This window comes from Zonotrichia albicollis, chromosome 5 (assembly GCF_047830755.1).
Source record: "Zonotrichia albicollis isolate bZonAlb1 chromosome 5, bZonAlb1.hap1, whole genome shotgun sequence".
Lineage (NCBI taxonomy): Eukaryota > Metazoa > Chordata > Aves > Passeriformes > Passerellidae > Zonotrichia > Zonotrichia albicollis.
In genome coordinates, this window is record NC_133823.1 from 20,612,762 (window position 1) to 20,630,771 (window position 18,010).

The window sequence follows — 18,010 nt, forward strand, 5'->3', positions numbered from 1 at the left end:
TCTTCAGCCTCTCTGATTTTCCAGCATCCCCTTCCAGCTGTCTACAAACTGAGAGAAAAATCAGCCCCTCCCCACTGCACTCCAGCCCACAAGATGCCTCTTTTTAAGCTGCTGTCTAATGCTCCCAGACCACCATACTGAGAACGGCAGGCTCCTGGGCACTTTCATCGAGGAGACGGCTTTGGCAGAGGATGCCCTGCTCTCCTCCCCATCCCCAGGCAGGCTGTGCCTCTCAGGGCTGCTGCAGCAGCAGCAGCACAGACCCAGGACCCAGTCTTGCCCTTACACCCAGCCTGGCGCTATCCCAGGGCTGCCCAAAGTGACAGCAGGCTCAGGAATGTTAAACCTGGACACATCCCTTGCAAGACACACAGCGAGATGAGACCCGAGCCCCGCGCAGCAGCGAGCGGGGCGGGCTCCATCCGCCCGGGCTGCTCTCAGCGGCGCAGCGGGACGCGGCCCGGCCGGGCGGGACGGGCTCGGCCGCAGCTCCGCCGCACGAAGCGCAGTTTCCGCCGCACCCCGCCTGCACCTTTCCTGTAGCCCCGCAGGAAGCAGCCCCGGCCGGGGCCCCGAGCGCGGCGGGAGCGCCCCGACGGCCGCCGGGCACCGAGAGCCCGCGGAGCGCACGGCCGCGGAGCGCGGGGAGCCCTGCCAAAGGGAGCGGGTGCCAAACCTGAATTACCAGCCCAGAGAGCGGCTGTGGAGCCCGGCAGCTCCTGTGATTTGCGGCAGGTTTTTCAGGTCCCCGCCTGTCAAACACACACGCAGATACTTAAGCAGTCACCCGAGGACCTGCGGGGTTCTTGTTTTACACACTTCTGGTCCCTGCCAGCTGCAGGTAAGCACAGGCTTTGAGCTGGGCCGCTGGGGTGGGTTTGCAGTTGGGGATGGGGTATGGAGGCAGGAGCTCCCCTGTGAGTACTGATGCTGAGGAGGTCGGAGCTGCATCCAGCAGGGCAGGAGGGCTCATGCCCGGGGCAGGCACAAGAGAGCCCAGGCAGGGCCACCACCGTGTCCTGCCTCTGCTGCAGCAGCTGCTGTGCTCCTGTTTGCTTTGTTCCTATCCGATATTATCTTCTAAAAGACTGGACGGGTAGTTTACAGGATGCATGACAGGTGTTTTTTCCTTATTTATGGCAGGGCCCGGTTTATTTTTAAAGCCTCTGTCCCACCTTATCCTGTGCGCCATGCTGGCTGATGTTATCCACAGCCACCCCACAGCAGGAGGATGGGCAAAGCTCAGGACAGGACACGGCTCTGCAGCAGAGCAAGGGAGGGTAAGAGGGCTCGTTTGCATTGAGAACTGCTATTTTGATCCCTGCAGTGGCAGGAAATAGCTGCAAGCTAAAACCAGATGCAGATGCCTCCAGTCACATCCCAGCGTGACAGTGGGAGCACTGGGAAAGGGGTCAAGAAGCCCAGCAGAGGCTATGGAGCCCCATCAGCTTGGCAGGAGCTACTGCTCAGAGAGATTTCCAGGAGCTTTGGGTGCAGTAAATCGTTAGAAAGCTGCACAGCCAGCCAGCTATTGTGACTACTGTTCAAAAAAGCAAAGCTGAGCAAACAGAGATCATGTCTTTTCTGGAAAAGTGGCAAATTTCTGCCAGGATTCTAAATGCTGACTGCACTAGCAGTGCTGGACAAGCATGCTGGGACACAGAAAGATGTCCTTGCCCATTTCAGGCCAGAGCTAGAAGTCCTGCTAGTAACCCCAGGGTGTTTCTGGGGAGCTGGGTGCAACCACAGGACATGGGCAGAGTACTATATATTTATAATAAGACTTTCTCTTGCTGCAACTGGTGTCCATCAGCCATTAGTTTTTGTCTGCTCACTCCAAAATGGCCCTGGAGGTGCATTTTAATGCCCTATCAGCCACACTAAGAGCACCAGGTGCTGTCAGGTACATAGCAATGCTGGCTGGAGCTGCCCACAGCCCAGGCCCACTTGCAAGCTTCTGCTCTCACATCGCTCTGCCTAAAACCACCACAGTCAGAGCCAAGTGTGAATTCCCCAGGGGTCCTTAGCTTGACGCTTAGGACAGAGCAGGTGTGGTGGCTTCCCTGTGACAGTGCATCTGGCATTGTCATTTCTGCCTGGGTGAGTAAACCCCAGCTGAATAACAACTGCAGCCCCACAGCCCTGCTGGATGGCTAACATTCTTTGCACTGAAAAGGCATTTTTTAAAATGTTGTCAAAAATTTAAGAGGAAAAAAGCAGTAAGAAGTGTGCTTTTCAGCAGCTAAGCCAAACAGCTGTGAGTCTCCATATTTCTGCCAGGCTTAAAGAAATATAAGTGAGCCAATCACCTTTCCTGTCCAGGGAGAGATGTTGGACAGCCTGAAGCCCAGCTGCATGCCTGGGCTTAAACAAAGCTCCATTTAAGAAGTGGGCAGGTGATTAGTGGTCTCAATCGGGCCAGTCTGGCCATTTAGGTGCTCCTGGTGCCCTGGAGTCCTGTCATATACCTCTAAATATATGAGGTGCCAAGTGCTAGAGGCCATATGCTGCACAGGGGTCATATGGCTCCTGAAAGCCTCAGGACATCGTGGAGTGATGTGGGGAGACCTGCAAAGCCCTCCAGGAGCCCCGGGGATTTTGCCTTTTCCTGCAACCCATCTCACAACCTTGAGAGGTAAAAACTGTACTCCTTCCAGAGCAAAGGTAGAGGGGACATAAAGAAAAGCCATCAGGCATCACATCGTACATGCTGAGGCACCCCAAGCTGCCAGCAGGTAGAAGATACTGTGTCCTGTGGGGAAACGCCTCAGGAACCTGGAGATAATCAGAAGCAGAAATAGCTGTGCAGGTGGAACATGAAAGGTGAAGCATGAGCTCCCTATGCAAATCCATGCACTCACATCAATGTACATGAATGCAGCAGGCTGCAAACAGTGATTTATGAGCTGCCAAGGCATGTTGCTGCTGGTGGCCCGGGCTGGATGCATGATCTAGAGGTGATGAGGATCCCTTTGTGGCTGGGCTTTCTGTGGGAAGGGCAGGTGGCTCAGTTGTGTGCTGAAAAAAGAAGAGGCAGGACTTGTGGCCTGAGCTTGGCCTCATCTGCATTTTGGCCTCATGGAGAGCTTGGCAGCCACAGTGCTGTAGATCAGCACCTCAAGTCCAGGGGATCTCCTTCTACCCCTGCATCTTTTCCAGAGGTCTACAAACATCTAAGGTAGGTGAGCAGCATTCAGCAGACTCCTACTACCTCACATGAATGAGGAACTGAATTATGATGCCCCCTTCCTATATGGATGCCTCTGAACAGAGCTGACTCCACGAAGCCCAGGCAGCTGCAACGCACCGCAGACAAGGCCAGCTTGGCTTGCAGTCCCTGGGGTTAGAGATGGTCTTTCCTCAGTCCACCCAGGGCTGGTGGGTCAGACTGTCTGTACTGTCTACCAGCACTCTATGGCCCTCAGAGGTGCTCCAGTGTTACACAACCTCTGTGTTACAATCCGTATTTACCAAGTGACTCAAGTGGAGTGGGCTGTTTCACAACCAGCCCTGGTCTATTTATAAGCCCCTACTCAAATACCAAAGGATTCTTTTATTAGTCAAAGCACTTTCTGCAGAGGAGGCTCAGGGGGATCTTTGTTTTATGAGGTAAAGTTCAAAGAAGAGGATCTCTCCAGCCTCTCACTGTGCCTGGCTCTTCACGAGCTGCAAGACAGTTTTGAAGCTGAGCTCCATCCTAGCAGTTCTGTCAGCAAGAGAAAGCTCTGGGGCATTCAGTACCCCAGGGTACCTAAAGGTGAGTTACCAGCCAACCAAGAAAGCAGTTGGGTTCAAACCTGTGCAGTGGGAGTGCAGCATGATGGATGTTCCAGGATTATACTCCAGAGCCAAAGGGAAAGAAAAGCTGGACCGCAGTGTGGAAGCAGGGCAGGTCTGCAGCAGATGGCCCTCAGGAATCCCAAGAAGGGCCAAGGGCTCCTAGCAGCACTGGAGAACCAGCAACACCAACCAGCCAACCTGGCAGAGATGGGCAAGGCAACTGGGACAGCAGGAGAGCAGATCAAGAAAGGCCACATTTTGCAACCAGCTCCTCCCCAGCCAATACCCCACAGCCTGGTTTCAAAAACACCACAGTGATTCAGCATCAAGGGACTTGTACATGCTGTGTGGGGTCAGTGCCACGTGTTTTAGTTGACTGATTTAGCAAGCTCGACCCTCTGCCATGTGAAAGCAAACCTGAAGCCCAGCAGAAGAGAGGTGTGGGACTTAGCCAAGATGCATTTGCTTTGCTTGTTCTTTTGGGCCAAATCTTCCAGAGATTATGCAAAGCACAAGTGGGACAAGGGTAGCTCTGGAGGAAAACATGGGCTTCTTGGTGCTGCCTTTGCTGGGAGCACCTAGGACTGACCCCAGTCAGAGGCAGCAAGTGCTTGAGCAACAGACATGCACTGGGTGCAGTCCTTGAGGATTTGAACACTTGCACACCAAAACCCAACCAATCAACTAACCAGTTCAGTGATGCTCAGGAGCAATAGGACTAACTGTTAATGTTTGTGGTAACATTAAATATTTCTTAAAACAGTGCACTCACCTTCTCATGGCCAGCATTATGTGATGTCTGGCCACAGTGCTAAGAGAAGGACCAGGACACTGATCCTGAGGAGGGGAAACAGCGTGGTTTCTGGATCAAAGACCATGCTCCCAGAAGATCGTGTATGCTCTGTTTTATCATTCCTTTGCACAAACTTGCCTGATCACTGGGAAGCAGGGGAAAAATAAATAAGCAACATCCACTAGTTTAGATATCAGATATTCTCCCTCCACCCAGAGGATAAATAATGTTTTCTAACGAATGTCTTTAAATTAACCCCCTGAACATGCCCATTGCTGTGACATCACTCCTAAGTGACGCCCAGGCCTAAATAGGGCTGTAAACAGGAATCGTTCCCATGGGAGTGACACTGGCTATAAATACAGCACCAGGGGAGTGCTGAGCAGCCTGCAGCTTCCTGCCAGCTGAGGATGGTGAGACAGCTCAGCGCTGGGCATTGCTGCCGTGTGCTCTGCTCGCTGCAGTGAGGAAACGAGACAGGAGTTGCTGGGGGCTGGTGCTCCCAGCTGAGCTGCCTGGCATGCCTTTGGGAAGGGAGTTGAGCCCTGCTGCAGCCAGAGGCCACAGCTGGGGCCGGGCGGGGGGGAGGTTGGTGGGGATACGGACGGCAAATCTGGGGCTCAGCAAGTGTGGCCCCCACTGGCCACTCCCAGCTTGAGCAATGACACCAGCCCCTCTCAACAGTGCCTGGCCCCATAGCCCTGCCCCAGGAGGAGATGGCCATGGAAAAGCCAGTGATTCCCACTGAGGAGCAGCTGGAGGTCCTGGAATACCACTTCTGCAAGGTGAATAAGCATCCTGACCCCACCACACTGTGCCTCATCGCTGCTGAGACCGGGCTCTCCGAGGAGCAGACTCTGGTGAGTGCATGCCCCTCATCCTGCCCCTGGCACCAGCCCCGCTCCCCCTGCATGCCTCTGTCCCCGCATCTCCTGCCTGCCCTGGTCTAACATACACCTGTCTGTCCCCCCAGTGCTTCCTACAGCAGCCCCTGCCCTTCTCATGCTCCCCCCACACGCCTGCACTCCCCTGTGCCCCTTGCGCTCCCTGAGTGTGCTCCCTGCACCACTGTGCACCCTGCACTCTCCTCACTGCACCCACAGGTCTCCTCTGCACCTCTGCAACCCCCAGCACATCCTAACTGCACCCAGAGAGCTCTAATGCAACACAGCACCTCCCTGTACCCCACATCCTTCCTGCACTCCACGTGTTTCTGCTCCTGAATTTACAACCCGTGCATGCTGTTCTTCCAAACCATTTCTGGTAGTCTTGGATGCACAAACTACTGCCGGTTTTAATGTCTGAAGAAACTACTGTCATTTTAAAACAGATAGAGGGTAGATGCAATTCCTGCGGGATGTGCTGTGGGACATGCTCAGGCTGTGCACCTTCCCCCCCTCAGCGTCCCAAAGCCCCGAAGTCAGGCAAGTCTGTCAGCCTCTCCAGGAGACATAGAGGCCTCCAAATATCCCTCCACAGGGACAGGCTGCCACTGCCTGGGAATGCCACCAAGCCCTGTGATCCAGCTGGCTACCTGCAGGCTACCGTGGGCTTCAGAAGCAAACAGCTTCTTCCCAGTTCCTTCAGGTGGCAGTGCAGCTCATTGGGATGTAGGTGTTCACTGGACCCACGGCGGCATTTATGGGTATAGAAAAGAAATCCATCCCACTGGAAAGTTAGCAGCAGTTTGCAGAGAGCTGCCAAGCCTGGCTCTCCCTCAGCAAAGCCAAATTGGCAATGTCAGCATTTAGCCTGTCCCGGGGAAAGATGCTGGAACAGCATCCATTGCACACATAGTCCTCAGCTGGAGTGGACTGTGCTTTGGTGACAGGCAGGTATCAATCACTGCTTGTTTGAGGCAGCAAGGAGGCAGTACCCCTGAAATACCTTTTTCTCCATAGAAATGGCACTAATCCTTTTTTTCCCCCTACAGCAACTTGTAAACACAGGCCATATATGCCCAGGGCACCTCTGTAGGTGTCTTAAAATCCTCCCTGATAGCTATCTTTTCCCACTAATCCAGTGTGCTCTGGAGATGGAGGTCATGTTAGGGACAGGATCAAGGCTGGGGTGGTGAGCTGCAAAGTGCCTGCATTGCGTAGAACACAGGGAATCATTGCCCCTGTCATCTGGAGTGTTTTATCATCTAGAAATAGCAGCCGTTTTAATAAAAAATTCAGTAACGATGAGATGCAAAGAGGAGATCATGATTTAGGACAGAAAGTGAAATTTTTAAGAGAAGGCTGTCAATCGTATGGATGTGGTCAAAGGCAGTGTGAGTGTGAGAGGCACTTATAGAGAGCACTGTGGTTGTATCATTATGGAGCATAATAGCTTCAAAAATAACCATGAACAAATATAGCAACAAAATGAACTGCAACAAAAGGAATCACAGGCACATTGCCAAAGAAAAGGCTGAACTGTGCTTCCGGCACATGAGCAGTATTTCTTTTCTTCTTTGGTTGCTTCAACCAAATACATTTCATCTAATATTTTAAATTGTGGCTGTCATGAAGTGGCATCAGCAGCTTTTGGAGTAGGCTTCCAGATGCTAAGTTACAGCAGACATAGTGCTAACATAGATGTGCATATTACCTTAAAACTAAGATGATTTTTAAACAATTTTCAAAATAGATTTGTTCTTAAATTTCTTGGAGAGCCAATGTGCTGTACTTCTCATGCTTTCTGAAACAGGTGAGCTTTCAATTCCTGTCAGTTTGGAACCTGCAAAGGATTTTTTGACTTCTCCAGTCATTTAAACAGACACCATCTAGCTCCTCAACCAATCTCTTACTCTGCAAGAAAAACCTGGGCTCACAGCAGTAAAAAAAAAGACTCACCCATGCTGTCAAGGTCTAAGGTGAGCTAGAGAAATGAGTTTGAAGGAGGTGCACATGTAGGTTACAAGACTGTTGGGTCAGGAGCAACCATCCTGGCTGCCTGCACTGCCTGGGAACAGCACCTTGGTACAAGGCAGCAGCACCATGAGTTCCCCTCACCTCGTCCCACGTGCTGACATCTGCACCTTTAGCAAAGTGATGTGGAGGCTTTGCTCAGCCCAGGGCACTCAGTCTCTGCTTTGTTCTTCCTCTCCAGAAATGGTTCAAGCAGCGCCTGGCGGAGTGGAGGAAGTCTGAAGGGCTGCCCTCAGAAAGCGGGTCTGTCAGGGACTAGAGGATGCTGCTGCAATCCCCTTGCCTCTTATAAAGGATGGTGAAGCTCTTCAGTGGGTTTTCTTGGGGCTCTTCTGTTGCAATAGGTTTTGTGATACAAAGTAATACTCTGCTATTTAACATAAATCTTATTTAACATGTACATAACCAGAAAAAACCCACTATATAGAAATATATATATATATACACACATGTGTGTGTATACGACTTTTTATGGCTGATAACCTATCTTGTGATTCCAACCCATTAACAGCAGCTGCACAAGAAAAGGCAATTTCATGCCCTTATTCCAGGCTTGCAGAAATTTTGCCATGAGATATGTTCAAATATAGAAGGAAGAAATAAAGATTCTTTTTCTTTACAATCTCCAGAGGCAAAGTGTGTGTGTGAGCTTTAAGGTGCAGATCATCCAGAGAGCAGGGCATCTGGAAAACCATAGTGTTGTTAAAGTGACCTGATTTGGCTCAATGGGCCTGAATCAGCTATGGATACTGCAAACCAAGTGCCTACACCACAATCAGACGAAGCCAAGTAACCCCTGAATGCCTTTTTTACCTTTTTGTTAAAGGTCACCAAAGAGAAAGAACTCATGGGTTGTTCTGAGTTTTTCCCAGTGCAATTAAAAAAACCCAACATTTTTAAATGAGAGGAGCTGTGCTCTGTCCTGCTTGTGCTCCCTGCCCCCATTACAGGAGGCAGACTCCTTCCTCTGGAAGGGCAACACTTCTCCCAGGCAGCCTCAGTGGGCACAGTGGGTTTTCCCTTTGCCATGGGACCGCCATGGGCAGCCTCATCTCCTAGGGCACCTGTGGGTCCATGCATGGCAGCCCACACAACCCCACAGACCTCCTAATCCCTGGGTGGCAGAGGCTGGTGGTGCTGGGGTTCCCCCACAGCATGGCGGTTTTAGGGGGAGACCCCAGTCTTCCCTGGCTATTCTCAAGCCTGAGGAATGCAGTTGCACTGGGGCTCTTGCACAAAGTCCAAACTCTCATCCATCCTGGCACAGAACAATGCCTGGTCTAAAAATAACCAGCACAATTTCCCAGTGACCTTACCTTGTTCAAAAGGCTTCAAAAGTCCTCTGCTTAGTGGATTACTGAATCAATTAATGGATCCTCTGATTAATCCCCTTCTGGTTTGTGGTCACCTGCCTCTACTCCTTTGGAAGGAGAATCAGCTTAACAAAGGGAAGATTAAAATACATTGGCTCTGAAACTGCCATATGCTTTCATTTGTGGCTTTTGTCCCTTACTGGTGAGCATCTCTCTTGCCTCAGTATCTCCAGCCTGTCGCCAGTGGTTGGGCAGCCAGTGCAAAACACACTGACCCTGTAGGAAGCAGATAAAAGCATTCTCCCTTTATGTCATGCCCTGCACAGGCTGTGTTGTTCCCCTGCAATCCAGCTGCAAAACTGACTCACCCACAGACCTGACTGGAGCTCAGAATCTGGTCTGCACACTCTAGCATCAATACTCGTTTTCTGCTTAGCCTTTGAAACTTGCCTTCTCTCTTACACTGAGGGTAACTCTGCTTTTTTGAGTTAGGCTCCAAAAATCCCAATGCAGAACTCTCTTGTTTTGCCCAGGGCCACACAACTGAGTATCTGAACCACACAGCTTTAACCCACCTTTGTAACTGGACCTGCCTGTTCTCCAGGCATTTGAGAAAACAGGCCCCAAATCCAAGCCAACTCAAGATACATTGTAGCCTTTTGCATTTCTACTTCGGTCACAAGCATAAAACTTCTAAGTGTCAGTAAGAAGATCTTCTTACTGACACTCAAAAGTTTTGCTAAACTAAAGTTTTGCTAAAACTTTAGCAAAAAATTTTAAACCCAAATTCAGGAGTTGTGTTGCATCAACTTAGTGTGTGCTTTTGAGTTCAGTTTGCCACACTTCCCTGCATGAAAGGACAGTTCCTTTGCTGCCTTCCCCCAGCAGTTGTTTCATTACTTCTTAAACTATTACAGCAAAATAATCAAGAAAGAAACTCCAGACATAACCAATCCTAGGGAGAGAGTCTTCCCACATTAAGTTGGATTCTGTCATTTTCCTTGATGACTATTCTTAAGGAATGATGACTTTATTTTAACTCCCAGAAGGCGTTCCAGCTGAGTGCTGCCTCTGCACTGTGTTCAAAGAGATTTTCCAGCCAGAGCACAGCCCGAGAGAGTGATGTTCCAAGGGGTGATGTGGGCAGATGGCAGGAGCTTAGCGCCTAATTGGTTGAGCCAGTTCTGTGAGCCGTGGAGTACAAACCGCCTTCAGAGCACTCTCTTTCACTTTGAATGCCTCTGGGTCGAGTGCAGTCACACGAGGTCTGGAGGAGAGAGGGTCGGAATAGTCAATCCTGACTGCAGCAAGGCCACCTGCCAGCTGCCTGTGAGCTCCCACACCTTCACCTAAGCCTGCCCTTCCCTGTCAAGGCAGGACAAAAGGCATCACACCTCCAATGCTGTCGTCAGGAGAGGAGTATCTCTCACAGCCACTACAGCCAGGCATTCCCCCACCCTCTGTGAAACATCCTCCCAGCACTTCCTGCAGACTGGGCTGAGGTCAGCTGCAACATGCTGGGCAACAGGAGTGTATTACACTCTGCTCTTTGCCAGATGGTTGCTTTTTATAGTTGGAATTAATAACAAGTCCCAACCAGTAATTCTGCTGGAATTAAAGAGTTCCTGTTTCTTCTCTTTTGACTCATTCTACCTCAAAATGGTTTTTTAAACTGCAATCCATGTAGCATTAACTCACCCAAACATATAAAACTCAGGCATTTTGGAAGTGGAAGAGCACTTCCCAATCTTGGCCTAATCTCTCTGGCCAAACACAAATGAACAAGGTGCCATGAGCCACACAAAATGGGCTGGCAGCTGATCGTTTCCCCGGGACAGGGAAGCAGTACCTACCTTGAGGAAGGCTGGGCCAGCCCCAGAATTCTTTTAGTAGGCACTGCACGCTTGGCAGCCTCTGTGACAGGCCACTCGGGATCCCGCGCTGGCATGAAGTTCGGGTGGAGTTGTTTGGGCTTCGACAGCTCAATGGTTCGAGGGCTTGCAACTATCCTCCGAGGTGAGGTGGAAATCTGTGGCAGAATGGGGAGGAAGGCCTTTAGAGATGCTCCTGGCATTCAAGGGTGCTCAGCCTGCAACCAACTCAGAGTTTCCAGGTTCACAGGCACTGACCGCACACAGATGGGACACAATCATATCCTCAGCTGTGTTTGGCACCAGGCAAACTGCAGAAGAAGAAATCACTGCCTCGTCAGTCCCACAACCTGCCCTCCAGCCTCCTGTTACTCAGAGCCCTTTGTCCAACCCACCCCCAGCACTGGAGATCCCAGTTAGACACTTGTCCACCTATCCCCATTCCTACAAGTGCAGGTTAGGCACAGCTCTGCCGTTCTCTGGGGATATGTGTTGGGAGTCAGTTCATGCTCTGAATGGAGCACAAGCCCTGCTTTCCAGCTCAGGAAGCAGCTATGCCAGCCTCATGGAGGGCAGCACATCCAGGGCTGACATGAAGAGAGCCACAAGCGACTGAGCACCTGTGCCCACTCCTCTGCCAGAAGTCCCATCCATGTGGGGTGATGCTGCCTTACCGGAGCCATGATAACACCAGGTTTGGTGTGTGTACTGCAGCAGGTCATCTCCCTGATCAAGGGCACTGCCAGCTTCTGCACCCGCGTCGATGCACTGGCCTTGACTGCTAAGCTGGAAACCTGGGTTGGCACCTGCACGGACCCAGAATGGGGGAGGGACGTGCAGACACAGAGCTTGTACAGCAGCCCACAGGGACATGCTCCCTCTCCACAGGGATGAACATCCCAGCACCCTCCCTCTGCATACATGGTCACTCTGAATTTTCCAGAATCCATTACTTTTTCCACCTGAACAATTAAGTCATTTTGGTGCTACGTATTCCCCAGCTGTTGCCCACTCAGAGCCAGGAGGGGAGTGCCTGTAATGAAAGCCTATGTAGTCAGGTAAAAGTACAGAGAAATTCCTTCCATGTTTTTTATATTCATCTTCCTGCCCAAATCAAACTTCCCTGCTAAGGAGAGACATTCAGATTTCGGGGTAAATTTGCTGCTATGGTTAACTGCATTCCTACAGAAAACATGATTACTTCTCCAGCAGGGGACTTCTTCCAAAATTTTTCACAGGGTTACTGTTGCCCAGTTCTGCTCCAGCCCAGACCCCCATTTCCCAGCCCCAGAGGCAGCATCCAGAAAACCTAGTCTTTGCCATGGAAATTAGTGTAATCTGAGATTGCTCCAAGCCCTTTCACCCCTGCCAAAGCAATGACCCACCTAAAAGGAACAAGCTCAGAAATATAAATCAGGCTTCTGGCAAAATGCAGTTAAAATACACATAGTAGTTGCAATCTCATGCCCCCTGTGTACTCAGATAGGAGCACAGCTGCCCAGCTACAAACATGACTACTCCCTAAGAGCTAAACATGCCATTTCTGTCAGGTTTCTCCACTTTCCCAGAGGATGCAGCCCAGATGCCTCCCTTGGCTCTCCTGCTATACTAGGCTGCTCCAACCTGGCTGGTTTTTGTCCCCCAGCAGGAGATTTGCAAAGACAACAATTCTTCTCTGAAAAGGCAGTTTCTTCCAGTGCCATAAACTGCAGCAGAACCGGGCAGCTTCTCCCCTCCACACACTGGGCACATCCAGGGGTGGGACACAGGACAGTTTGCTGCATCCCTGCACCCTCCAAATCTCACTGAACCTCCTCCTCACCTCTCTGGGGGGCATGAAGTCTGGGTGCAGCCCCTTTGGCTGGGCAAGCTGCAGTATCCGCTTGGAGGCATTGTAGTTCTGTGCAGCCAGGGACACAGGCCACTCCGGGGTATCACGGGATCTGGAAGCACAGAGTCATGGCACTGCCATTCACAGATGTTCTCCAATCTGGCAGCAGCTGGGTTCTCTAAGACTCACATTTTGCTGCAGCAGAAGGCAGCTTTATATGGTGGGCATTTCCAGTGTAGAACTCATCCCATGAGAGAATCCAGAAGTTCTAATCCCAGCAGAGACCCTGCTCTGCATTTTTGCCCTCTGTTAACCCATCCTCTGTTCCTGCATTTATTAGACACCACTGATGCTACAGGACCCAAAGCTCTACCTATAGCACCCTATAGGCTTTCTAGCCTCTCACCTTTGTTCCAGGTAAGCAGGGAGGAATTTTTTAGGCTCAGACAACTTCAGCAGCCGTTCAGAAGGGTAGCCATACTTTGGTAGCAGGGGATTCCCACCGATTACTGGTCTGCAACTGTACAGAAAGAAAAATTTTTGAGGAGGAGTACAGAAGAGCTAGCAAAAGGCAACTGACAGAGAACATGATCCTTGCAGATGGTAACCTAAGTCTGGTTAAACATCCATGCCCGCTGCATGAACGAAATTTGGCACTGGTGCACATGGAAAAGCCATGAACAAACAGGTATTTACACCCGAGATTTCCTCACTTTAAATGCTGTTGGCATCTGAAGAGTCCTCTTTTAAGCACTCTCGGTGCACTGCTTTCAAAGTCTAGGCTTTTCCTGAAGCTGTTCCACAACACATGGCAGCGTTTATGTTGGTCAGCTCTGCCAATTTGGAACCTCTTTTTTACAATGGCTTGATAGCACCTTGTGCCCTTGTAGCTCCTTTCATCTTGGTGTCTCTCCTAGTGCCTTGTTCATCCAGCTTTCAAACAAGCATAACTGTTGGAATATGCCTGTCATCACCAGGGAAGAAGGAAGAAGAGGTAAGAAAAAAGGCAGGAAGTGCTGTTGTATGGACACCTTTAGCAAGAGACAGCAGCTCTCAGGAGGATGAGAGCTCATAATTGGTGATAGTGGCAGAGGGGAGAAAACTACAGACATGCATATCTTGACATTCCTTCAGGTAGAGGAAAGCCAGGAGTGCAACATAGTTTCATCTCCATTCTCATTGCTAAGACTTCTCACAGACTAATAACCACCATTTTGACTCCAAAAGAATTTCATCTTCTCCAAAAGAGCTACAAATTACTTGTTTCAAGTAATGCAGCACCACTGTAATTTATACTTTTTACATAAATTTTCATTTCAATTCCAAAACATGACCTATGTTTTACACCATGCAGTGACAGCAGAGGATTAATTGGAAGATGGCATCTCCCCTTTCCCTGGGAGCCAGAATACCTCCCTAGAAATTATGCTCTGAGCTGCCTCCTTCTCCAAGATCTGCTACCACGTCACTGACCTGCGGCCATACTTGGTAAAATCTTTCTTGGGCTTGCACAGATACAAGGTTCTTGCAGACGGTCGAGCTGTCATAGCACCAGGTGTGAGGCTCCATATTGTCTCTTGGTTTCCCCATACAAGCCTAGCATGAACAGCAAGGTTGTCAAATTTTAGTAACAGGCACAAGTGTGAAATGTGTTTGCTGGGGCTATCCTTCCCTGCCTAGGATGGAACAGACACACACACCCCTCCACCCTATAGCTCCCCACACCTGCAAAGTGCCACTAGCAGCCCCTGAGCATTCTCCTTCTGTGGCTCTGAATTTCCCAACACTCTCCTGCTGGTTGTTGTCAACTAAAAGGAAAAGATTCTTAAAGTGATAGGTTTCAGTTACCAGTGGATATGCAGAGGGTCCTTTCATTACATCTCTAAAACCCCTGGAGGAGTTTCATCACTGCATTTCTTCTGCCTCACCATTACCACCCAACTATACCACAGGTATGACAGTGAAAATAGTAACAACTTTACAGTCAGGGTGTGCCATGGAAAGTGGGTGAGGTTTTATAGGAGGTTAGTGGTTACTGTCCTGTGCCCAGGGCAAATTTGGAGTTGCTCATCCCTCACTGAGAGGCCATGATGGGAGAGGGTACAGGGTAGTTGGGACAGGGAACAGCAGGGCAATGGGTTTGTGGAGCCTTTATTCAAGACCCATACAGATAATGGAGAAGAGATGTTATCAAGAGACTGTTGCCCTGGCTTGCCAAGCTGTAGTTTGATCACATCACATAGACAGCAACTCTGTTCCTAAAGCTGGGCTGTATCCTCCAGGACAGAGCATCCTGGCTCCCATGCTCTGGTCACCTTGCACCACACACCATCCTACCCCACAACATCTCAGCTGGGCAGCTCAGATCAGATGGGGCAACAAAGGCAAGGCTCGGGTCAAGCCCAGGGTTTTGACTGACAACTTGAAAGAGCAAACTGAAGGCAGCCCTTCAAGTATGGAACATCTCAGTCTGCTTTACTAGGGGCAGAGGGGAAAGGAGTAGCAAGACAATGGCCAAGGGTCTGCTCTGGCTGAGTCCCATCAGTCCCCAGCCCCTGAGCAAGTCTGTTTGACCATCTACTTACGTGGGACTGCTGGCTTGGCAGAAGACTGGCTTGGGGTCTGCAAGTACCTCTATCCTGCCAAAGTTACAGAAAAGGACAAACATGCCATTAACCATACAGTTAAACCAACAAAGCATAAAGAAGCTACTGCTGTACTCAAAGCCATACAAACACTCTCAAAGCCCTGTGCTTTTGCCTCCTTTCCCTTGAGAGAGTGTGTTTAAGGACCTCTCTCTTCAAGTACTTTCCACCCATTTAATCTGGCAAACTCACAGACCCATGAATTGTTGTGTTTTCTCTTGGACTGCAGAGACACAAATTTGCAATTCTGCCTCCATTGATGGCTGGAGAGTAGGAAGGAACTTTTCTGGTCAATAACATACCCTAAAACAGGTACAAGAAGGATGATCTCCCAGCCTATGGGAGCCCAGGTGAACAAACACCTGTTATCACCACGTCATGGTTTACTAAAAGGCACCATGGAGACAGCTCTGTGTTTCCACATGGCTTTAGGAGCACATTTTATTTCAGTCCATTTAGCACAGAGGTCCTAGATGCTGTATAGACACAGGAACGTACATAGTCTCTGCCCTAGGAACAGCTCCAGGAAATGTTTTTACTGAATACACAACAGACCAAAACCTTTCATGAAGATCAGGTATCACTTTTGAGGCCCAAAGTCCCAGTACTTTATGAGCATTAGTACAGAGAGGAGAACAAGATAATCCAGTGCCACAAGTGTGTTACACAACTCCTTGATGTCACAGACCAAGCCCATACCCACCCACTGGGGCTACAGGTGCCTACCCACAGCCAGCTGGTGAACAACCACACTGTGCAGGCAGCTGTGGAAGTGCTCCACCATGGAAAAAACACAGAAGGTGGAAGCCTGAGGCATTGCTTCCCTGCCCCATACCACCTGGCAATGCAACAGCGTGGCCCTAGAGAAGAGCAAGGACACCAGCAGAGAGAGATACTTGCCAACAGAAAACAATCTGTGCTGTGGGGACACACCTGTGGTTTCTCTGATGGGGCTAAAGCTGCTAGTAAGATGCCAAGCCCTGGCATATGCTTGTGAGAGAGCTCAGCAGCACAGAGATCCCTGAAATGGCAGGCTGCTGTTACAGCATCGTCACTGCATAAGATGCCTGTCACGCCTAACTTGGACCACAGAGCTGCAAACACAGCTCCTGCTGAGATCCCACAGAGGCAGCTGCCTGTAGGACTTTGGCTCCCTGCCACCAGTTCAAGACAGGACACGATCAGGAAGGCAGACGTCATTTCAGGAGCCAAAACCCAGTTTAAGCTCTTTAGTCCCAAGCGGGTCCCCAGAGGGTTTTCCTTGCAAGGGGGTGAAGGATTAGCACACAGAGGTTCCCCCCAGCCTAGCTGTGTTGCAGAGCTGGCACTATCTCTGCAAGCAGGCTCCTTGCTGTTCCTCAGCTGCTGGCACAGATCCAGCACACAGCCACAGCCAAATCTAGCACAACATAGTGCACATGGCCCTAGTGTCCCACAGTGCTGTGCAAAGCTTGCATCATGATCCAGCCAAGGAATGAGGCACACATACCTTCAGATAAGGTCTCTCAACTCACTTGGCAATGTTTTTTTGTACTTTTTCCAATTACAAAAAGAAAGATTACATTTATCGTGGCAAAAGCTCTAGACAGACAGGCGTCCTCACTCAGGATGTACCTTCAGCAGCTCTGCAACTTGAAGGGGTTAAACCACCTCACTGACAAGACAGCCCTGGTGGAGCCTTTGTTGTTTGGGCCTGTTCATGCTTCCCAGCAAGGCCTTGCTTCAGCCAGACACAGAAACACCTCCCCTGCATTGTCTGAGCATTCACACACTAATTGCTTAAGGGAGATTAATTCCTTTTGAGATCAATTCCTTCTAAAGCAAAGAGTCACAGCTTCCATTTTAAAGGGGCAGGATGGTTGGATGTTTTTCAGAAGCTGAGGCAAGGGCAAAACCGGACATAATTTCCCCTCAAGTGTTTATCACAGTGTCATCCTCTACACTGACTCACTGCTTGGTGTAAATCCCCCACCGAGCCCTCTCAAGAGACATGGGGCACTGGCCTGAGCACCCAGCCAGGAGGGGACTGCTTCTTACCTGCTTCGTGGGTACACCCACATGCAAGGTGTGTAATCTGACACTGCAAAGACAAGAACAGGTGAATTTAGAAGCTTGATAACACCTAGAGCCTGGGCTGCCTGCCCTTAAGCATGTAATAATCATATGGCAGATGAAGTTTGTGTATCTCCTCAGGACAGTTGCTCAGCAGATGTTTGTACTGCTTTTCCCTGGTACCTCCTCTCCAGTGGCTGCTCCTCACGGGGGGATGCTGGCAGCCCCCAAGGCTGCAGGACAGAGCACCCCAAGCACCAATGGTCACCAGCCCGCAGGCTCCCACCTGACTCTACAGCCACCCCTTATGACTGCCTCCAGCAGCTTCCAGGGGAGGTTTCCAGAGCCTCGGGGAAATAGCAGCTGTATTAAACTGGGACCAGGTGCCAGTATAAAACAATCAGGGGTGTGGGATACGGGATGACAGGAAAACCAGCCACGTGCCCTGGCGGCAGCGATGGCCATGAACGGGGGCCGGCACCCCGCAGTCCCGCCGCGGCGGCCGAGGCCTGCCAGCGCCAGCCAGCCCACCGCTCCCGGGAGCCCTCCCTGCCCGAGCCCACCGGGGCCGCTCCCGCCCGCGGGTCCCGGGCCGCTGGGGCCCCACGCACCGTGCACGCCGCACGGACCGCCCAGGCACCCGGTCGCCCCCATGGCCGGCTCCAGGCCGCTGGGGCCCCACCGATCGTGCAGGCACTGGGTCGCCTCCATGGCCGACCCCGGGCTGCCCCGGCCCCAGGCACCGTGCAGGCACCCGGCCTCTTCCATGGCCGCCCCGCCCCGCCCAACGGCTCCGCCCGCCCCGCCCGG

The 18,010-nt window shown here is 50.9% G+C and overlaps 2 protein-coding genes across 7 annotated transcripts; one reads left to right on the forward strand and one right to left on the reverse strand.

Annotated features, from left to right (window-relative positions):
- Positions 1–563: 563 nt before the first annotated feature.
- HOPX (HOP homeobox) lies at positions 564–8,116 on the forward strand. Of its 5 annotated transcripts, none has more exons than XM_005484633.4 (3): positions 564–841; positions 5,258–5,433; positions 7,670–8,116. In XM_005484633.4, exons 2-3 carry the CDS (start codon positions 5,290–5,292, stop codon positions 7,745–7,747), a joined length of 222 nt encoding a protein of 73 aa, XP_005484690.1. In that variant the 5' UTR covers positions 564–841; positions 5,258–5,289; the 3' UTR covers positions 7,748–8,116. The 5 variants fall into 5 exon arrangements, with proteins under 5 accessions (XP_005484690.1, XP_074397066.1, XP_005484688.1 ...); XM_074540965.1 differs by lacking the exon at positions 564–841 and adding an exon at positions 3,580–3,757; XM_005484631.4 differs by lacking the exon at positions 564–841 and adding an exon at positions 4,837–4,986.
- On the reverse strand, positions 7,692–17,989 carry SPMAP2L (sperm microtubule associated protein 2 like). Of its 2 annotated transcripts, XM_026792000.2 has the most exons (7): positions 17,186–17,989; positions 15,089–15,142; positions 13,977–14,099; positions 12,910–13,023; positions 12,495–12,615; positions 10,655–10,830; positions 7,692–10,068 (listed from the first exon to the last, which is right to left on the reverse strand). In XM_026792000.2, exons 1-7 carry the CDS (start codon positions 17,206–17,208, stop codon positions 9,960–9,962), a joined length of 720 nt encoding a protein of 239 aa, XP_026647801.2. In that variant the 5' UTR covers positions 17,209–17,989; the 3' UTR covers positions 7,692–9,959. The 2 variants fall into 2 exon arrangements, with proteins under 2 accessions (XP_026647801.2, XP_026647800.2); XM_026791999.2 differs by having other exon boundaries at positions 15,089–17,989.
- Positions 17,990–18,010: the final 21 nt, after the last annotated feature.